The sequence below is a fragment of the Metopolophium dirhodum genome, chromosome 1 (assembly GCF_019925205.1).
Source record: "Metopolophium dirhodum isolate CAU chromosome 1, ASM1992520v1, whole genome shotgun sequence".
Taxonomy (NCBI): Eukaryota; Metazoa; Arthropoda; class Insecta; order Hemiptera; family Aphididae; genus Metopolophium; species Metopolophium dirhodum.
Window position 1 is genome coordinate 125,470,014 of NC_083560.1, and position 24,728 is coordinate 125,494,741.

At 27.3% G+C, this 24,728-nt stretch overlaps 1 protein-coding gene across 4 annotated transcripts; it reads right to left on the reverse strand.

The window, feature by feature from the left end:
* Nucleotides 1-1,070: 1,070 nt before the first annotated feature.
* On the reverse strand, nt 1,071-19,813 carry LOC132936071 (pyruvate dehydrogenase (acetyl-transferring) kinase, mitochondrial). 4 transcript variants are annotated; one of them, XM_061002745.1, is made up of 9 exons: nt 19,624-19,813; nt 7,713-7,879; nt 5,942-6,152; nt 5,238-5,422; nt 4,997-5,167; nt 4,766-4,935; nt 3,845-3,960; nt 3,655-3,763; nt 1,071-2,807 (listed from the first exon to the last, which is right to left on the reverse strand). In XM_061002745.1, the coding sequence occupies exons 2-9, from the start codon at nt 7,816-7,818 to the stop codon at nt 2,661-2,663; spliced, it is 1,215 nt and encodes a 404-aa protein (XP_060858728.1). In that variant the 5' UTR covers nt 7,819-7,879; nt 19,624-19,813; the 3' UTR covers nt 1,071-2,660. The 4 variants fall into 4 exon arrangements, with proteins under 4 accessions (XP_060858728.1, XP_060858727.1, XP_060858729.1 ...); XM_061002744.1 differs by lacking the exon at nt 19,624-19,813 and adding an exon at nt 10,612-10,974; XM_061002746.1 differs by lacking the exon at nt 19,624-19,813 and adding an exon at nt 9,162-9,714.
* Nucleotides 19,814-24,728: the final 4,915 nt, after the last annotated feature.

Consider the following 24,728-nt stretch of genomic DNA (forward strand, 5'->3'; position numbering starts at 1 on the left):
GGTAGATAAGCCCTATTTACGTTCATGAATTTGAATAATTATAGATAATATTGATGATAATAATTATTATAAAAAAAGATTGCCCACTCTTTGCCTCTGCAAAAATCATTCTCTAACATAATTCGACTATGGAAGAAGCACTTGAGGAACATAACACTCATGCAATTTATAACTTTTTCAAAACCATCAGTATAGACACCAAAATTTAAAATAAAATAAAATGTATAACCGTAAATTCAACACTCTAATTTAACTAAGCAAATAATCTAACCAATTAATGTTAATGTAAATATAATTTTAGACTAATGACCTAGCTGTTGAAGGCTTTAATCTAAATGTAAAAAAACAATGAACATGGATGAGTCAATGAATAATGTTAATATTTAAAAATTATATAGGTAATAACTTTTATTTTAAACATTAATTTTCTGGTTTATTTTAGTTATTAATAACTTGTTATAAATGTCAAACGTCATTACAAAAAACTACCAATTACTTAAAAATGTATATGTAAAATACCTACCCAAAGTACAAATGTTTGTAATGTTGACCATTACAACTTCATACCTCGATACATACAAAATTATACTGATAAAATAAAAAAACATTTTAATCAAATTAGTTAAAACAATTATTTTGCAATATTTCTGTTAATACTATCTTAAAATGTGTCTTCTGTGTATTTCCTAACTACACGACATCATCACAAAATACTATAATCAAAAATATAAAATATTATGTAGATTCCACTGTACAATAAATGTTTACAAACAAACATCTGAGTTAGCCAATTAGAGCTGAATAATATTGTAATTAACTAAGTATTTTCCACTTTTACTTAAAATATAATGAATACATTTTGTTAAAATAAAACTTTTATGATAAGTAAAATTCTCTTTTCATTATTCTATATTTAAAATTTTACTAAATGTATTTCTTTCATAAAGTAACACAGGTCTAGTTAAAAATTATTATTTTTATTAGTATCTACAAAGTTCAACCTAATATTACGATCAATAAAGTGTTAGAATTATATCTTATAAATAATGAAAATGCATTAGATCAAAATATCTGCTACATTGCTATAATTATATTGAAAAATGCAGTTTAATTTGTAGGTATTTTTATAATATGATATGGAAACACCAAGTTTTTTACAATCAAACGGTGGGATTTTTTTCTATAGTAAATATTTTATTCACATCACGTGTTTTTGTTTGTTATACAATATTGTTTGTTTTTTTTTTTGGTTTTCTTACAAAACAGTATCAAACACTAAATTGTAATATACATTTAAAATATTTATTTTTCACACATACAGAACCAAATTATTTAAAACTATGTCTGAAACATAAACCAAAATAATATCAACTAAATGCAGATTACTAAAACAATTTAACATACCTTGGGGGGCAGCTATAATTGTTATAAAAAAAAGTAAATATTTTAACACAATTTAAAATTATCATTATTACATATAAAACTGCATACCTAATTAAATTATTAGTCTCATCTATGAAAAAGTATAACACACATTTTTATCAAGTGTGATAGTGTGATTAGGTGAGACTCTTAATTTTATTATTAAGTGAAGTTAATCATAGTAACTATTAAGAATAAGGCTAAATTTGGCAATTTTCTTAAACTATATTAATAACTTGATAAGTCTTGATTATAAACCTTTGACCAAAAAAAAAAATTACAATTAAAATTAAATTCCTGATCATGGTATTCATTTATGCAAATTAAATACCTAACCTATTAAATTCAATAACAATTTTTAATTTAATATATAATATACAGTGTGACAATTAAATCATTTGAATAGGATATAATGAAAGTTCAACCAATCATCTTAGGTTACTGAGAAAACTCCTACTTTTTTAAAAATGTAATTGCTTTATTTTCACTTAGTTAAATTAATTGAATGTTGAATAATTAATAAATTAAAAAGAGGTAAGGTTGGTTCATATAAAGAAACAGAAGTATACAATGAAACAATTAAATTACATTTAAAAGAAATCAAAATCACCAACATAATATGATAATTGATAAGATTAAAGTAGACAACTTTTTTAAATAAAAATAAGGTTGGTGTAAAAGTATAAAAGAACGGTTTAATTCGATTGTTTTTAAATAACAAATTATATAAATATGTAATGTATTTAAACTAGAACACATATTTTAGTATATTAAATCTATGCAAGTCAAATAACTCTCAATGTGGTTTTTATTTTGTAACTACATTCTAATAACCATTAGCTTAATGATCTAACAGTGTGTATATTTCAATAATAAAATTAATGCGATTGCCACCTTAAAATTTTAGACAGACAATTAAAATGTCTCCATTCATTGGACAATTAATAAAGATAATATAGTTAAAAGTTCCATTTATATAGTAAATTCAAATTTTCCATATCCTTGAAAATTAACCTTGATTGAGTCTCTCAATAATATATTTACTAAATGAGCTAATACAAAAATATCATGAGAGTAGAGGAATTATATCCAAAAAAAATCCTTTTTACCAATTAAGATAAAATTTCTAATATCTAAAATAATTAATAAGTAAAATAAATTTAAAAAAAAAATCCATTATTGTATTATTTTTGTATATAAATGGCGACTAAATAGCTTCTCAAATGGTCAGTTTGTACTTATTGTGTTTGTGTGAATTGTTGATGACTGATCGGTGTGTGATTGCAAGTACTTCTCCAGTCAATAGTGTGATCAGTTATTTTATAAAACCTGGTTGACATCTTATTGTATATTGGCAACAACTCATTAGCTTCATTTGATAAAGCCTAAAAAAAAATAATTTCAATTAAAATAGTTAATAACAGAGAAGCTGACAGTACCATTTCCAAGCTGAGTACTACAGAAATTGGAATTAAGTTATTTAAAAACTTGGTTTTTTCTTTAGTTCTAAATGTTTTAAATCTTTTCATGGCAGTCTAGATAGAATTCTCGAAATAAATGTAAAGCCTTTAATTAGGTACAATAATTAAAAGATTCTACTATTATATTAAGTATATTTATGGTAAATAATATTTGTTGTTTTTAATAGTAAAATGTAATACAACTATTAACTTTTTAATTAGTTATCTATACAATTATATCTGAGGGCAAAGGGTTTAATTTGCTAGGATTTTAAGAGCCTATTACCTAAATACTGTACACAGCTCTGGTAAACACTGTAAAAACTAATGTATTAGTCTAAGTAAAAATAAATGTTTTTATTTGTTTAACCATTATTATTTACTATATCTACTATTTGAATTTTTAGTATATTACAGATCTACCTTAATAATTTTTTTGACTAATAATGCAACGGAATAATAATAAAAAAGTTTTCATCGCTTATTGCATAAATAAGTTACTTTTATATTATATTATTAATTTATCATGTAAACATTTTATTTTTAAAAATAAATAAGATCACCTAATAGTGATATTTTAATAAGAAATGTGGGCCTATTAAATTTAAAATTTAATATATATTATATAATTGTTTTTTAATTATATGTTGATATTATTAATTTCAATAGATCAAAATTTACAATTATTTGATTACCATATTGTAATTGAAAACTAAAACTATTATCAAACATGATTTGATATTTAATCTGGATAGTATAAATTATTTCTTACTTTCAAGTAAATAATGGCTTCGGTACCAAATCCATCACAAGACAACAAAACTAAATCTCCGTGCAAATATCTAGCGTAAAGCCTAGAAATAGGAAGTCCATAACCATACCCTAAAATTGTGAACACCATTACATTAAAAATCTGTATACTTTTTTATATTTTATTTTAAAAAATTGTTTAAAAATACTTTCCAGCTAATGGCACTGTATGTGCATCTGATTTTGAAGGTTGTGGTGCAGTCGAATACATATAGTGAAACATACGTTCACTCAAACTCCTTGGAATGCCACCACCTTGATCAGACACCTGTAGAAATAATAAAACATTAGAAGTATCTAATTATACATATATTTTGAACACATGTTTATTTTGTTTACATGCTCATATCTTTTATATTATAATAACTATAAGTTTTAAAACTAACTTAACATACAAGTATTTCGTTTACCTTATCTATGTTAAAAAGTACAAGATGGTTCTATTTTTTCCTGTCCTAAATGTAATCTGACCTATCTGCTAAATATAATGTATTAAGCTAATCTTGTTTAACCTTTATATTAATTATTAATGAAAAAATTATCCTTATAGCTATTATACAATGCTATTAAGTAGAAAATAAAATAATACTTTTTATTATGAAGATTATTATTATCTACCAATCATATTCAAATATTATTTAAACCCGGGGTTCCCAAACTTTTTTGGCTCACGGCCTATTTGAACCAAGGTTTTCTCAGGGTGCCCTTCCCAAACTCATATCATAACTAATCATACAAAATAGAAAAAATAAATAAAAACCAGTAAAAATTGTAATGGGTAATATGAAAATATTTATTTAATTTAAACTACATCATTTATACATATGGTGCCCGCGTAAAGACTCGGGCGCACAGTCTGGGAACCGCTGATATAAACATTAAAAATAAAATTTATCCAGGAAAGTTTTCCACTAATATTAAACAAAAATTATACTACTGACAATATTTGATATTCTTTTAGATAACATCAACATATGATAAATGGCAATAGATATAAACCATGGATGTTTCCATACCTCAAACCCAAGGTTACAAGAATATAGAACATAGATCAACACCATTTTTAAACTCACTTTAACACAGACATCTTCTTTTCCTTTTACGATTGTTACATGCAATGGTGGCAAAATATCAGTCTTATGATGCTCAACAGTAGCTCTCATTGAATTTTTGAATAATTCAAATAGAATATGATACAAATGTGATGGCACATAAACAATTTTTATTGGCTCATCATCAGCATCTATAAAATAAAATACAATAAAATATTTGGAAGCGTCAATATTATGCATGATTAAACTTACCAATACTTTTACAGATTTCTAATTCGGGTGAGGTCAAATAATATTGGTCACACAAAAATCTAGCATTCTCGTATGCATCTTTCACAACGCTTATCACATCACAATAAGGATCAATACAACCAATATGTTGATGATGGTTATTGTTGTTTATATGTTCACCAAATAATAATGCTTAGAAACAATAAACAAATAAATTAAATGTTGAAAAAGAAAATATTTTAAACACCTTCTTTAAACTTACTATGCTGGTTAATAAGCATACGAATACCAATTCGAGACATATAAAAACGATCAAGAAAATATTGAATGCTGTTTTCAGTATGCAAATCGATTTCATGTGAATCTTTCAGCTCTAAAACTCCTTGTGCCATTGTTTGGACAACATCTGAATGACGATTACGAATTTTTACTAATATTTGACAAAATCTAAAACATGATTAAAAAAACAACTATTAGTTTTATAATAAACAATAAACATTTAAGTAATAAGTACCTATATGAGTAATTTTAATTAAACTTCTAGTAGATACAGAATTAAAAATTGTTTTCTGCCAAGTGTGTTTTTATCACATTTATTATTATTAAAAATTATAAAACTATAAATTTATAAATATTTTAAAGTAAGAAGATATTTAAATGAAACTATAATTTATAAATTCATGGATATAAATTCAATGGTAAATTAACACCAAATTATACATTGATAAATAAAGTTCATTTATTGGTTTCAAATAAAATAATGTTATTAAAAACGAGTAGAAAAATATGTTATACAAAGGTATACGAACATAATTCTCAAATGTGCAAAAAATATTGAAATTCATCTAGTTTATTTTGTATAATTTGGCTTTCATTGTATTATATTACAGACTGAAAATGTAAAGTAGGTATTTATCTTTAATTTTAATAATATTAATATTTTTCAGGATTGAATTTTATACTTACTTATTTAAAGTTTGTTCAGTACATCCATCATCAACTTCAAATTCAATCATTTCATTGAAAGATTGTGCGTACCAGTTGTTTACTAAATTCACAGATGGCATTTTCAACAAATTATCTGGTAGCAAGTGAATTTCTTTCATAATATTTGCCAAACGAACAGGAAGTTCTTTCTTTAAAAATTGATATGATTTTTGTTCATTTGCCTTTAAACCTGTATTGATACATATTAATAATAAAAATAATAATATGTGAATATTTAAAAGAACATAAATATACACAAGATTTAATCTCAAATAAATCAATACCTACAATAGTACAAGTTATCAGTCAAAATCCATAATTATTGACCTATTTTTTTTAAATATTTTCTTGGATAAAGTACCTATATTTTGTAATAATAATTCTAATATTGTTCGAATAAATATAATTTTTCTTAGGAGGATTATTGTTTTTTTTTTTTTTTTGGCCTTTGGCTCTTTTTTGATACATATAATATAACAATTATTCAACATTATTAACAGGATATAGGTAAGTATTTAAATGTTATATATAGATTTCTAATTTTAGTTTCATTTCTAATTGTACTTAAGTTGAAAGGTATGTATAGTGTAAAGGTATAAGATCCCCACACACTGCACCGGTAAATTGCTGCAGGACACATTTCACCGCTCACCGCAGCGGTAAAGCTAAGACAATAGAATTTAAGGCACTGATCAAAATATGCAATCTACAGGTTACTTATGATTGAACTACTGTCACTAAAACATGCAATCTACCAATATTCTATCTGAGTTTATTTTTAATAATTATCAATACTTTTAATTTCTCCACTACATAATTATTTTTCATTTTTAATCACCGGACAATTTTTTATTTAAACATGCACATACCTACATAGTTTTCCATTTAAGAATAAATTTATTATAAAAAACTAAAACAAGAATAATTCACAAAAATATAATTGTATCCAATCTCAATGGAACAACCTCAACAATAACTGCTGTTAAACTTACGTACATTTATAAGAAAATATTACTTAGAAAACTATTATACATTGAGCTTAAAAACATTTTTAATATAATATTAATACAATTATTCACTGTTAAAAATAATTAGTAGAAAATTGTATATAAATAATATATTATTCGATAAAAAAAACTAATAATAAAATATAAAAAAGCATTACTTAGAGAAATTATTTTAACTCTGTGCATGCTAGATTTTATACGTTTGGTAAATATTGAGGTAAATATGCAATATGTCATTATGTTATAAATAAAATAGTATTTACTTTCTAGGTCAGTAATAAAATTCATTACAATCGACCTTCAATTGATTATAATTGCAATACATTTATCAGTAGTATACCTTGTAGGTACAAAGCTATAATAATAAAACAATCCTTGAAAGTTTAAAATGAAAGGAATACCCAACTTATAATTCATATAAATTGATGAAAAAGTAAAATCTGTATTTATAATACATGGGCACATATAGAATATTTACATTAGAAATTTGTACAGTAAAATTGTTTAGACTTAACTTTTGAATCAAAAAAAATTGATACAATCTCTGATAATGTTGTTATCAAATGGTTACTGTTAAATTATATACTGAATATAAAATTGACTATAGGCAGCACAATGAGAATTATGAGTGACAAATATTAATAATTTTACATCAATAGACATACGTGTAATACCATTGTTAACTATTGTGAATGCTATGAAAGAAAATAATGGTATCGGCTTAATAATTGTAAATAACTCACCAAAGTCAATGAACTGTTTAATGGATAACGATGATGGATTGAACTGCGAGTAGAAATCGACCATTTTCTCCAGATTTTTGGCCAGTCTATAACCAATCAGCCTCATTTTGGGTAAACGTTCGGTCGGCAAAATGTGAGTGTTGTATGGGCACTGAACAGTGCAGAAACTGTGAGTTATTTTCCGAGATGAAAAAAAAACAAGCAAATCAATTAAAATTAATAACGTAGGTACATCGGCTGTAAAACAACAGATTAAACAAAAAAAAAAAGGATTAAACTCTATCCAAACAACTACCAGCAGGTTACAGGTAGCGAATGAAATTAATCATTTATCAACAATAATGATAACAACGTTAATTATTGATGCATTTATTATAATAAATATATACTATGCGTGTGTACTGTATACTCTATGAATGCATGTATTATATTATATATTTATATTGTGTTATAAATATTATATTATTTATGGTAGGAAGATAAGAGATAAGTGGATAGAAATTATGATTGAGAGCGGCGGCGAGCGAGGACAAAAAGTTATCGTTAGTGGCGCCATCTATGAAGCCACTTGACTGAAACTGGGGCAAATTCGATTGTTTTAACTCGAAAATTTATATTCTACAGCGTAAACTAAAAACGTCATTCGTAAGTCGTAAAATTTTAAATTTTAAAGGCTGGTTATTTAAAAATAATAATAATAATTAATAGGTATAACGCTCTCGTTTATTTTTTAACATAGCGGCCTTAGATAATATCTAATGATTAGTGAACAAACTGCTTTAAAAAAATCATCCGATAATAATAATTATCTCGAATTGCATTTAACGATTTCAGCTCATAATAAAACAATTAATTATTACAACTGTAGTCTGTATAGCACCAGCATATAATGTACAATACAGTGAATAACGTTGCGATCGGATACGATAACCCAAAATGTTTTTAATGAATATAAAACATTACAATTTGTTACATAGCCATAATATTATAGCCTATAGGTATCATCGTATAATAGGTACTAAGGTACTATTATAATATATTTATACCTATACAGTACGGCCGCATCGGACATACCTAAAAGGATTGCTATGCCGATATTGTGCATTTTACAGCAATGCTTTCGGCCGATATAAAAAATTAAAAATACTCGTTTCGTATTAAAGATTAAATAAATAAACGCACTGGGGAAAAAAAAAACTTAAATTAAAATTTTAGAAGATAAATGAGTTTGTAAATTTAGTTCAAAATAAAATTAAACTATTAAAGCAATATTATAATAATAGGTATGTTATCTCTAATAACCTACCTATTTAATATTATAATATCAATATTAATTTTTTGGTACCCATACGACTATAAAAATAATCGGTTTTAGGTTACTTAATTACGCAATAAACCAATTTAAACTATAGTGTTTTTAAATAATAACACTACTTAATTGTTAATTACTTTGTGAATACATTTAAATATATTATGTTGATTGACGATTGTTAATTTTTATACTTCTCAAATATGTTTTAAAACCACTTTAAAAATGGAAGAGTTTGAGATGTTATTATGTCATATTAAAATCAAAATATTGAAGACTAAAACACCGACAACACGATCGCGGATCGAATTCTCCTCTTTCGATTCGTTAACGCCGTTTCACTACTATTTCAGCCATAAGCCCATAACCTAACCGTGACGGAAACATATACGCCACAAAGGTCTCTTTCTCTCTCTAATCTCTCTCTTTCTCTCCGTCACACTCACTCACTCACTCACTCTCTCTCCGTCACACTCACTCTCTCTCTCTCTCTCTCTCTCTCTCTCTCTCTCTCTCTCTCTCTCTCCGTCACACTCACTCACTCACTCTCTCTCCGTCATACTCACTCACTCTCTCTCTCTCTCCGTCACACTCACTCACTCTCTCTCTCTCTCTCTCCGTCACACTCACTCACTATCTCTCTCTTTCGGTCATTCACTCTCTTTGTGTACTCATCGCATACTTATATAGCTATAATATACACAATAATAATATGTAGTTGTAGATAATGGGTAGGTGCCATACATAGCGTGCAGTGTTGTAAACTGTCGAGAATTCTAACACAAACAGTTTTTTTTTTTTTTTTTTTTTTTTTTTTTTTTTTTTTTTTTTTTTATTGGGTAACCCGCGGCAACATAGGCCATTGGGTGTGGGGAGGGCACTGTAGGTTTTATATTGGGTAGGTTTGGTAGGTTTTATATTGGGTAGGTTGGTACACGTGTGTGTTGTGTTTTGGCAGAATTTCTAATGGGGCACCCGTAGGTTTCTGCCGTGCCCCGGGGTGGGGGGATGGCGGCACTTGTTCTCCGGACACCGTGACTTGCACGGAGAAAAATGCCGCCCAGTGGTCGAGGATCGAACTCGGACCGGCTGTGCCGAATCCGTCGCGTTAGACCACTCGGCCACCTCGTCCCCCCACAAACAGTTTTTGTTTATACTTTGTAGTAGAGCAATTAAATATTTTAAAAACGTTATTTTAAAGTACTCGCGTAGCTATAGCCTACAGAATATAATATGTATAAGGTACGAGACTGTCTGACATAATAATTAGGTGCAAGCCATACAATGACACGTCCAGAGTTGACACTAAAAAAATACTCTTACTAGTATTACCTATATAGTTTATTTGTAAAATAGTTAACAATATTACTATTTAAAAAATACCTATAAGGTAGTCGGTAAGTGTTCAAAAGTAGGTGCCTATTTTATATTTGACTGGACAATATAGATTGCGAAATTCGTACAATTTGAAAATTAAATCGATCGCTAGGTACATGCTTGTATAATATATTTAAGGCTTGCAGGCGGCTATTTGTATTGAAATAAAATAATAATAATATGTTATTATATGTATTATGTAAAGGTACTCACCGCTAGGTAGTCACGTAGTCACCAACCGGTAAACATATAGCACGTTAATACGTCAATAATTGATAGCGTTGTAGCGAAAAAGATAAATTATAATATAATCGTATGGATCGATAATACCTAATGGCCAAAATACTATTATAGGTGATATCGCATACCCATATAATTATTATTTATTTATTTCAATTGCGTTCGAGCCTTCCACGATCACGAAAAATATACAAACGATAATAATATAATACGTGGATCGATATAATTTTGATAATGTGATCGATTTATAACGATTTCTGGAGGCCAGAGCTACATCAGCCGGATATAGTTGGTAAATTGTACATCATAATATATCACGCGGCTTCTACAACAGTATTGTAAATATTATTTTGTATAAGCTAGTAAGTAGTAGCTACATGACGCACTATGTCCCGCTCGCAGTGTGTGTTTGCCGTCAGTATTTTTACCACGGTCGTGGTTTCCGGCGCAAGCATTCAACCTTTGGTGGCGATAGCCGGTAGGCTGGCGGATATATTATTATTATTATTATTATTAGTATTATTCTTCTTATTATTATTAATTATTATTAATATAATATAATATTATTACCTAAGTACGTCACAATATTATATAAGTAATGTGTTTTTAATTTTAAGTTGCTTACGTTTAATATGAACATGCAACCGGTATAATGTAAGAACCTTATATAGTTATATCTAATAACAACAAAAACAAAAACAGCAAAAAATATATATATATTATATTCAGTTATTGGTGGTGGGGGGGAGGACAAGGGTATCAGTAATACCATAAGCTGTATATGCAAAAGTTTTCGTAGTCCTAACTTAATACTTCTAACTTAAAAGGCGGAGCTACTCCGTTACTGAATAAAATCATACCCTTCCCCCCTCCTCACAAGACAAAAACCTAAATACGCCACTGATTTATTATTATATTATAATGTTCAGTGACGGCATAGAAGTATAGAACATAAAATATGTTCTATGGTGACGACTAACGAGGTATCTACTTCCTTAACTCAGTGTCTCAGTGCCTGCTTAGTGCTTGGACATAATTTCAAGAAACGTATCAATATTAAGGGGATTCCATACCGTGATTTTCTGTTTTTGTCTAACACACGCGCGACATAGGATTTTTGACGGATTCTTTGCCAAACATATCAATTGATCTAATGAAGTGATGAGAATTCTGAAAACAGATTTGAATTCGTCGTCAAACCTACTTGAAATCGACTTTCCCACAATTTTGATCTTTTAATTTTAGCTTCTCCAAAAATTGAAATACAAAAATGTTTAAATACTCTTTTTTAATATGACATTTTCTGAAATTTGGGGGATAATATCAAAAATGTGGGAAAGTCGATTAAAAGTAGACTTGACGACGAATTCAAATCTGTTTTCAGAATTCTTATCGCTTCAATAGATCAATTGGAATGTTTGGCAAAAAAACACGTCTAAAATACTACGTCGCGCGTGTGTTAGACAAAAACAGGTATCGAATAAGTAATAAGTATTGAAAGTATTGAGATTGCTGATTATTATTTCCTATAATAAGATAGATGTTACGGATAAACGAAAGGTAATAAATTGTGTACTCTTAACGTAAAATAATATAAGAAAATTGAACTGAAATTTGGCAAAACAATACACAATTTTTTTTATTTCGAGAAGATGCTTATACCCATAGGCGTGCGCAGACCTAAATTTGAGGGGGGGGTGCCTAAAATATTAATGGGCCCTCTCTAAAGGTGGTACCTATATAATTATTAGTACCAACTACTATACTACCAATTACCATAGTTATATTTCCTTGTATCAATATCTATTTCTAAGATAATAAATTGCAATGTTTATTTATTATTAATTGTACTTTTGTAGTCAATAACATCTAGCTGTACCGCAAAAATTTAAAATATTGTACGTTTTATTATTTTTTTTATCACGAAATATTTTTTTTTTTTTTATATATAATATAGGTATTTTCGAAAAAATTACATTTAATTCTAGTACTTAACATCAATTAAAATATGGGTTCTATGCTCTATGTTCCACTTACATTTTAGAGCCCCAATTACAAAATTGCACGGGTGCCCAGACACACCCGCAGGGACGATCTCAAAAAAAAAGGTGGATAAGTGGATGTCGCTCTGCTGTACAGTAGGTTACAAGTGGGTCACTGTAATGGATGGTGTTAAATTTGAATTCAATGATATAATATCATTGTATAAGAAAAACGATTCTGAGCGAAAACGGTCAGTCAGCCTATGATTTTACCAAGTATATTTGATGATATTATTGTGAATAAAGTAATTTATATATAACCAATTTACGTGGAGCCTTGTTTTAAATTTTCAATCCTTAGCCATAAAAGTTAAAAATTTATACATTTTTAACTACAAAATAATTAATAAATTATAAATTTGATAAATGTTGTCAAAATTTGAACTTTAAATGCTTATAAAAAAAAATTGTGCCTATGTATTTTTAATATTTTTCAACTGCTATTAGAACGATATATCAGGAGCCTTATATTAAATTTTCACGCTTTTTTACCCAACAAATAAAAATTTATTGATATTTATAGAAAAAAAACTAAAAAAATTGAAAACTGACAATGTCCGTAAACAGCTCAAAAAGAGTCAACATATTTTCAACATTTTATGGTGTATAGAAAATGCTAATATAAACATTCAGTGAAATTTTCAAGTATCTACAGTCATTCGTTTTTTATTACAATAAAATAAGAAAATTGTTACATGAGAAATCGAGTAAATATCAAATGTTGTAAAAATATAAATTTCAGACGCTCATAAAAATTTAATTTAAGTTTCTTCTAGACATTTTTTTTTTGATAAAGGTAGACAAACTTATGAGTAATCTTATATTACATTTTCAAATCTTAGATTTAAAAAGAAAAATGTTTATGAATTCTCATCAAAATAATTTGCTATTTTTCGTGATTTTTCCGTATTTTGTCAAAATTTGAACTTTAAATGCTTATAATTAAAAACTGTGACTAAGGATTTTGAATTTTTTTCATCTGCCTTTGAAACAATAACCTAGGAGCCTTCTATTAAATTTTCAAGCTTTTTTACTCAACAGATAAAATTTTATTGATATTTATAGAAAAAAAAACTAAAAAAATTGAAAACTGACAATGGCCGTAAACAGCTCAAAAAGAGTCAAAATATTTTGTAAATTTTATGGTGTATATAAAATGCTAATATAAACATTCAGTCAAAATTTCATGTCCCTACGGTCATTTGTTTTAGAGTTACACCAAAAACCAAAATCGATTTTCTCGAAAACAGATTTTGCGTAAAAATTCCCGTTTTTCCTTAATTTTTCTTTTGTTTTTCACGTCGCTTGTGAAAACTACTGGGAAATTTTTACTTTTGACCCCCCAAAGTACCAACTAGATTCACTTTCCTATCAGAAAAGTTACTATTGAAGATAATCCAAGCACTTTTACTGTCCTAAAAGGTGATGACAGACACAAAAATAAAAAAAAAATAAAAAATAAAAAAAAAAACACACATCATTGTAGAATCAATACATTCATCGCTTCGCTCAGAATGTAAAATCATAGGGGGGTGTATTCTTCAAAATTGCCGACTAGAATTTGAAATTCAAAATTTTTGTTAACTATTAAGTTATTTTTAGTTACAATATGCTATACATTTATAATTTCTTTATTACCTTATGTTTCAATGTATATTTAAATTAAAATTTAAGTTGAAACTTAGAAATATCTAACTTATTATTTTTAATTTATATCAGAATAAAATAACATCTACAAACATAATATGAAATAGGTAATAATAATAATTCATCACTTATTATTATTGTTGCCAAATCATTATCTACATTATAATAATCGTCCTCATCTATCATAACCTATATAAATATAAAATAATCTCAATAATTTTATTTGCATAAAATGTAGGTAGGTACTTAATTATTTACCAATGGTTTTAATCTAATTATTAAAAAATTTCATTCAATTTAATAAAAAATATTAGATTCTGAGTCAAACGAGATATGTATAATATTTTTAAAATCTATATTTTTTATATCAATATTAATAAAATTAATCTATATACTTATAATCTATATTTCGTATATTATAAAAGTGATGAACCATATTATGTAGATATAAGATATTTTAAGCCTTTAAATAAACAGGGTAGGTTTTAAATGAAAAATTACAATTTACAACTCGTGGTACTTTCTAAGCCTTGAACAGTTGCACCGGAAAATAACTTGCGAAGTAAGCATTATTAAAATACCGAATAAGATGTACAACAGACTGTTGTCAACTACAGTTATACGGACATCAAACACACACATTATATACGATACAAGATAATCGGTAATCTTCGTCTGTTGAGTGTTTCTTTGAAACGCGATTATCGCGTATTTTGGATATTCCAAAAAAATGTATAGGTACCCCCGATTATAATCGCCTGCCTCAACCGTCACCACATGCCATTAAATCATATTATTGTACTAGTATATGATCTAAGACCGTATACCCGCATTGCTTAAATGCGACGACGGATGAAAGAAATAGACAGTTTATCGATTTTCTACTGTATATTATATGCATGATATAATATTATTAGGTATATCGTTAATAGTATGCGTGTTATGTTATGAGCCGTTTATTAGGTTTTTATCTTGTGCCGACTGCCGATTCTCGCAGTCTCGATGTATTTTTGTGAATCCGCTCCATACCCATTACGAAAATATTGAGTTAAAACAATATTAACATTTAAACAATTTATTTAATTTTCCTTTCCTTGTCTTAAAAAAATTGGTTTAATTCAGGTGAAAATAAATTCCTTTTGCCAACTGAAAATCAAATATTGCCGAGTGGGAAGACGTAACACCCCCCCCCCCCCCCACCCCATGACCCACCCTCGGTTCGTCCCTGCGCACCCGGTACCCCCCGTGCCAACGCCTATGCCTATACCGCGTTTAATGAGCAACCAGTACTACAGCAGTATATAGCGCATACCGTAGGGCGGGCGAACGACGAGTTTTCATCCGCCGAGCAGTCTTGAAGCACTCGTTGAACAAGTAGCGTGTCCAGCGGGTCAGCCTAGTAGGCCCAACCTACCTAGATTTTGAATCCTCATATATACCATGTATTATTTTCATAGAAAAAAATCTTGCCATTACTCCACGGTCTACCAACAGTTTTAACACTAGCGCTGGGAAAAACTAAAAAAAGGTTAAGAAAAACCGGGAATTTTCACGCAAAATCGGTTTTTGACAAAATCGATTTTTGTTTTGGGTGTAAATTTAAAAAGGTGGGTAAGTGGACGTCGCTCTGCTGTACAGTAGGTTACAAGTGGGTAACTGTAATGGATGGTGTTAAATTTGAAATCAATGATATAATATCATTGTATAAGAAAAACGATTCTGAGCGAAAACGGCAGTCAGCCTATGAAATTACTAAGTATATTTGATGATATTATTGTGAATAAAGTAATTTATATATTTACTTATTTACGTGGAACCTTGTTTTAAATTTTCAATCCTTAGCTACAAAATAATTATTACATTTTAAATTTGATATATTTTGTCAAAATTTAAACTTTAAATGCTTATAAAAAAATAAATATTTTTCAACTGCTATTGTAACAATATATCAGGAGCCTTGCATACAATTTTCACGCTTTTTTACCCAACAAATAAAATTTTATTGATATTTATAGAAAAAAAAATAAAATTGAAAACTGACAACGACCGTAAACAACTTAAAAAGTGTCAAATTATTTTCAAAATTTGATCGTGTATAGAAAATGCTAATACAAACATTCAGTGAAATTGCATGTACCTACGGTCATTTGTTTTACACCAAAAACCAAAATCAAGATTTACGTAAAAATTCCCGTTTTTCCTTAATTTTTCTTTTGTTTTTCACGCCGCTTTTGAAAACTACTGGGAAATGTTTACTTTTGACCCCCGAAAGTACCAACTAGATTCACTTTCCTATCAGCAAAGTTACTGTTGGAGAAAATCCAAGCATTTTGACTGTCCTAAAAGGTGTTGACAGACAAAAAAAAATAAAACACACATCATTATAAAATCAATACATCATATCGCTTCGCTCAGAATTTAAAATATGAACGTATATTAGATACATAAAATGTTTACTGAATGTTTATATTAGCATTTGCTTTACACCATGACATTTTCAAGGCTCCTAATATATTGTTACAATAATATTTGAAAAATATTAAAAATTCATGGTCACAATTTTTTTTTATAACTATTTAAAGTTCAAATGTTGACAAAACACGTAAATATCACGAAAATATGCAGATTATTTTGAGTTAGAAAATCATAAAAATTTTTCTTTTTAAATCTATGATTTGAAAATTTAATAAAAGATTTCTTATAAGTTTGTTAATAATTTACTGATAAGTTCTTAACCAACAAAAAATTCTCTACCGGAAAGTTAAATTAAATTTTTATGAGCGATCAAAGTTTATACTTTTATACAACATTTGATATTCACTCGATATCTCATGTAACAATTTTCTTATTTTGTTGTAATTAAAAACGTATGACTGTATATACTTGAAAATTTCACTAAATGTTTGTATTTGCATTTTCTATACACGATACAATTTTGAAAATAATTTGACTCTTTTTGAGCTGTATACGGACATTGTCAGTTATCAATTTTTTTAGTTTTTTTTCTATAAATATCAATAAAATTGTATTTGTTGGGTAAAAAAACGTGACAATTTAATACGAAGCTCCTGATATATTTTTACTATAGCAGTTGAAAAATATTAAAAATACATAGGCACAATTTTTTTACAAACATTTAAATTTCGAATTTTGACAAAATTTATCAATTGTAAAATTTAATAATTATTCTGTAGTTAAAAATGTTCAATTTTTATAGCAAAGGATTAAAAAATTAAAACAAGGTTCGACGTATATAGGTTATAATATATAAATTACTTTATTCACAATAATATCATCAAATATACTTGGTAATATCATAGGCTGACTGACCGTTTTCGCTCAGAATCGTTTTTCTTATACAATGATATTACATAATTGAATTCAAATTTAATACCATTCATTACAGTGACCCACTTGTAACCTACTGTACAGCAGAGCAACATCCACTTACCCACCTTTTTAGTTTTTATTCAATAAATTGTTATTTGCTAAGTCAAAATTCTTGAAAATTTAATACAAGGTTCTTTATAAGTTTTTTTAGGAGCAAAGTTAAATGTTGACAACATATTTTATGAAAATATTTTCAAATTTATTGTAGTTAAAAAATTGCCCACCTTTTTTTAAATTTATACATGAAACGATTTTTTTTCCAGTAAAAAAGGTATAAAATGTAATAGATTCCTCACAAGTTTTTTTTGCTTATAAACAAAATAATTAAAAAAAGTTAAAATAGTCTAACTATATAGGTATTAAGTACCTATACACTTTATGTGAGTGATTCAAATTTTTACGAAATTAGATATTCAAACGTACCTATACCTATTGCATACTTTTTTTTCTAAGCCATTTAAAGTTACTTATGTTATGGTCGTTGGGTGATTAATAATTATTTATTATACAAGGCCTTAGTTTAGTGTAAAATTTTGTTTTTAGTTATATGTTACACTATAACAGGGGCGGATCTTCAATATTTTGATAGGGGGGGGGGCACATATAAATTGTATAATTTTAATTTTAATTAATTATACATACATATACTATCATTTTTAAACAATAATAATTATTATAAATAATAATTAATAGTTGGTAATATTATTCTTATTAACTAAATTTTTCATTTATATGATATACTCATAGTTACACAAACAAAATAGTCGATAGAAAATTGACAAGGGGGCACGTGCCCCTGTGCCCTTCCCATTAATCCGCTACTGCTCTATAATGATTCGATCATAGATCATTGTACAATAAAATATAATTATTGATCACCAATCATCCATCCGGTGACCCACCCACCAAATTATACCTAAGACGTGTTTTTGAAGTAATATAAGCATAATCATAGAATAAACGCCACTGGTTATATACAGACTTACGCTATTATATGTTATAGAAATAAGCAGGGTTACTGATTTGAATATTTGATATCTAGATTAAAATATTATATTATGTTATTACTTATTAGTTGTTATAATAAATATACATTATAGGTTGTTGTAAATATTTTGTAATTTTAGCGATTACCAGAGTTCAAAGCTTACTGATGATAAGTTGTATTGATAAAATAGTATAATAAATATTATTAATATATTAGTATTATGTTGATGTAATGTATACCACATTATATTTATGAACTGTGTGGATGTGTGACGTAGATAATTATATAGGTATTATACATTTTGTACTACACATGAAATCATTAATATAAGTTGGCGAATCTATTTTTTTTTTAGAGTAGTGTCTACAAATTAAGAGGATGTCAACGGACTATTTGTTTTCTCTCTTTGGCCCACGCGCAATATGTACAAAACGCATTAACGCAGAATCTTTTTTTATATGTTTTTAAGTAATCTTAGAGTAAAATCACCTATTACAAAAAATATAGAGAATAATATTTTTGAGGGAATGACATATCGATTTTATATTTCATTGTTATTTGACTTTGTATTCAACTTTCAAAATAAACAAAAAATGTTGTAAATTTAAATTATGTTTAAATTGTTTTGGTACAATAATTTGACAAATCGATATGTCATTCCCCTTAAAAATATTATTCTCTATCTTTTTTGTTATAGGTAATTTTACTTTAAGATTACTTAAAAACATAGAAAAAATGATTTTTCGTAAATGCGTTTTGTCTATGTTGCGCGTGGGCCAGAGAGAGAAAACAAATACTGCGCTGACATCCTCTTAAGTGGCATTAGAGTGTTACGCAAACGAGTTCACCACACAGTCGACACACACTCCTAAAGAAAAATTTTTCTGGAGTCTCGACTAAAATATATTATATACTTACCTAGTTGGTATAATGTATAGGTATACAGTGAATCATCAAACATTAAGTTAAGACCATTACATGTGTCTCTACGTTGGCTATTTTATAATATTTTAATTTTTATGTAAGTTATGAGCGTGTAAATTATTACAATTTAAAAATGCTTACAAATTGTATAGGTATACAAATTAAAATATCGTAGAAAATCCAGTGTGAGTTCACTCAAATATAAAAAGAAACAACACACGGTTGGTTCTGGCGGTTCTGCTAAACATAAATTTATTATGGTATCGTTGGTTATAGAATAGAGCAATATAGACTATAGTCTATAATATAATCAATGTTACCACTTCCGTCTACAAAGTCTATACAGTGTATAAATGTATAATATTATAGCTAATCGGTTCATATAATTTACAGAATTATTTCAGATAAAATAATAATATAAGAATATGAAAAATAATATTTTCGGGACTGATATAATTGATCTGAGCTGTACTATAGAGGTCGACACGTTTCATCAATAATATACCACGTTATGAATAATTAAATGTGTTAAATAGTAAATATATATTATAATTTGCGATAAATTGCAATGGCCAACGAGTTGAACTGTATAACAGAAGAGTTCAGTGATTCGCGTTGCCTACAATACATATCTATATAATATAATTTATACAATAATAGCGTTGATTGAGCACACGCGTACACATCTGCTCGACTGCACACAGACTACACCGTAATACAATGTTAGTGTATTGTATATTACATTATTACGCGTACCTATATAGGTTTCTGTTACGATATGAACCGTCATATTTAATATTATGTATTGTGATTATTATTATCGACTCCCACGTCCTTAGAAGTTGACACTGTCACTGATAATAATATTGGCTATTATTAATTATTATTAATTAATAATTAGTTGATTGCTATTATAGTTTTTACGATTTAAAAGCGTACGCACTGCCATTGCGTTCCGTTCGTCGTACAGTCGTACTGCAGACGTGCAGCTATTAAACATAATAATAATTAATAATTATTAAGTAATAAGTAATAATAATAATAATAATAATAATCAGGTGATAAGGATTATAATGGATTAATATATAATATAGAGTATAGACAAAGGCTATTGCCTAATAGACACAGTGGCGGATTTAACAGTCGTTTAGTCGGCAAATGCCGACGGGGCCCCCTCCTAAATTGAATATTGATTACTGAAGCCCACCTAAATTATATAGGTTATTTTGACCAAAAAATGTACATGGTAAACTGGAATATAATTTACCATTGTTTTAATAATAAAATGATTTAAATATATAGGAATATACTTCAAAAGTAGAAAATGTTATAATTAAAAAAAGTAGAAAAGATCGAGCTTACGTTACATACGTAAATTTAAGTTATTCTATATTCTATCCACTACCAACATTTTAATTAAAAATGATGGAGAATGTCAAAACTAAGGCTCTATAATATGTAGCTCTTATAGAGCTCTCTAGTCAAAACTGTAGCGAACCATATATCTAAATATGTATAGGTATAGTAAATAAACGAACAATATTGACGAATATTGCTTGTAACAGCTATAATTTATTGCTTACGCCTTACAATTTACACAATTATAATTATTATTAATTACCTATTAATTTTTTAATTTGTTTGTTTTTATTAATTATTATTATCATAATATATAATACATTTTTGTAAATTGTATTAAATAACAATAATAATTTTTAAATTATATAACAAATATATTGTATTAAATTTTTATTAGCACAAAAATATTGTAAAAAATAAGTTAAAACTTTGGAAGTGGGACGCACGCGTAAGGACGTTTGCAGGAATTTGTCAATTATATTATATTATAAGATATTAATATGTATATTATATATATTTATTTATTTATTTATAAACTGGATGGTACCCACACTACCCTTTAGTAATAATAGTAGGTACAGTATGAATTTATTAGAATTAATCGTATTTCCATTGTAGATCCTAAAATAATTTATATAATTTTTTAAATTAAAGTATTTATATGTATTATACTACAATAATTATCAATTTTATAATTAAAAGTAATAGCATTATCTAGACGAGAAAAAGTAATAACACTACAATTATTTATATTTAGTGGGAGGTAATTTTGACGAGTCCAAGTAACGAATTCGTCTAGATTTTACTGTAAAATTAAAGTATTAATGGGATACTTTCAATACGTAGTCAAACATATTTAATATTTATTTATTATAATATAATTTTGATGTCTGAAACAGTATACTCGTATACGAAATCGATCTAAACATGAAAAGTTGTCCATTTCATGAAGTGGAAACGGTAAATTATATAGGTAATGTGTGTCCTCAAAAACCCTTACACTGTAATATAATATATAAATAGGTATTTAAGTAATTTTAAATAGAAAAAAATAAAAAATACTTATTTAAATAAACGAAAAAATTTACGCTCAGCAGATCACGTAAGTTTAAATTGAATTGACCTCTTATAAAATTTAAAAGTAAGATTATTATCCACCTACCTAGGCAATATCATAGGCTTTTTATTATATTATGTAATTTTAAAGCGAATTATGAGTATTTTAAGATAAACAACTATATAGAGATAATTATTTGCTTTGGAAATTTTTTTTACGGTGGTTTTTATTCCGGGCATGCATGCATGATAGTTTCATCACGACAGTAACTATAGCGTTTTTCTATAGTCTATTCCTTGTAAGGTTACCCACTTTTTGTTTTTTTTGCGCACGTAGAGTATGGTGAAAACCAGAAAACGTTGTAACAATACAATTCACTGTAGTTCTACAGTTTCATGTCGCGAAATACCACGGTGTATACCATATACGTAGTGAACTGTATTCATGTATTGTCAAAAACGTTTTTACCATACTCTACAGTCTGCGTGAGTAAAAAAAAGTTGATAAACTAAAAACTTACGGGGAACAGAATATAATATTATCATCGTGTCACCGCGGCTCAAAAATAAATGGAGCGTACTTACTTACTTTACTAATAGTAAAATAAATTACTTTAATAGCAATAAAATGAATAGGTATCATAAAATAATATAGGTACTTCATTGTATAGGCTAACAAACTCAGAATCTTTATCGTGTTCAATGATTTTATATTATTAAATTCGAATTTAACACATCCACAGTGATCTACACGACATTATGACTGTTGTAAGAGCGATATCCACCTTGTCTTGCCCACCTTTTTTTTTTATTAAATTTAATTAAATTTAATCAAAATATTCCAATATCACATCTTAATATCTTATATATGCCGTCGTATTTAAAATCAAGATCAGATTTATCTTTTATCTATGATCAAGATCTATAATGAAGAGTTCAGTCAGTTAAAGGAAGGACCCGTAAAAGTAGTGCGGGGGTAATATAATCTGTGCCTCCATCGAACTGTTATCCTTATCACTCATCAGTTATCGTACAAATTGAAATCTCCTCTGCCGGTCACTGCCCGCTGGATAACCCATGACTAAATAAAATATTTAATAAATAAATAAATGTTTATAGGCACGTATTATAAGTAATAGTAATAGTTTAAATAAGTATTATATAGATTATATTTTAGTTCTAATCTATAATGCCTGGTACTATGTGTGCTGTAGCATGCTGCAAGAATAGCTTAAAAATAACACAAAGTCTGTCAAAAGATATATCCTATCACACCTTTCCCAAAAATACTGAACCAGAGTGTTTAAAAACTTGGATTTTAAGAACGAAACGAGCGGACAAATTTAATTCTATACCATCTCATATTTGTTCTGAACACTTGAATGCTGAAGACTGAAAGAAATTTGCAAGCTGAAATGTTGAACTTGTAAGTAAAAAGATAATTAAAAAAAACCTGGTTAATGTGACAATTATTATAATTTATACCTGATATAAAACAGTGGCGTAGCCAGGAGGGTTTTGGGTGTTTAAACCCCACCATCAACATTTTAGCTTCTAATAAATGTATTATTTATAAATGAAAACTGTAAGAAATTTAGAATAATTTATATTTATACTCCCTCCCCCTATTTCGTAATCAACTACCTATGTCATAGATATAAAATATAGGTACCTAACCTTATATTATGGTACTATTTTTTTTTCATATAGTAAGATCATAGAAATGGATACACAGTCATACAAATATGTTACCAACTATTTTGATCTAAATTCAAATCATATGAATATTATTGTAATTATATTTTTTTGAACTTGTCATAATTTTTCAAAAAATAAATTTAATATTAAAATAAAAATATACCTAGGTTATGAGTAATAAATACCTAAATCCGTATAAAATATAAAATTAGTACCTACAAAATAAAGTTATTAGGTATTTATTATTTGTTTTTGTTTGTTTAACCCTAGATAACTAACCTTATTTATCCGCCTTTATTTCTAACCATTCGTCAATATGACGAATACTATAAATATTTTGAACAATTAACAATTTTTAATAGGTTAAATTTAATAAATCATAAATATAATTAATAAAAACACAGTAATTAAACTTTTGGATAACTATTTATTATAAACATAATAGTTTTCCATATTTTTAAAATATAAATTCGTTAAATTTACGTTATCGGGATAGATATAGATCATAATATATGAGAGATACAAAGGGGGTTTAATAACATTAGATAAAATGCCTAAAAATAGCAGCAATAAAATTATCAGTGTTCGTCACATCGACGTATGGTTAGCGATCTAGGGTTAAATGTATTTGGTCCATCTTTAAAACTGTTGGAAAATGATTAATCCCCCCCCCCCCCCACCTATTGGTTCTGAAAACAGTCTGAAAAAACTTCAAAAAAGATATTTTCGAACAATGACTGAGGACATAATTATTAAAAACCAAAAGGTAGTTTATTGTGATAAATGTTGTGACAAATCAACATTTTATTTTTAGTCGTGCTTTTTCTTCATTAGCTATTAGTTATAACAATTTAGGTAGTTTGTCTACATATATCTTGGTTTTTACAATTTTATTTAAGAAAATAAACAATTAAACTTATATTATAAATGATAAAAATAAGCTCCAATAACAATAATTGTCATTTGCTTTATATCGAATCTACATA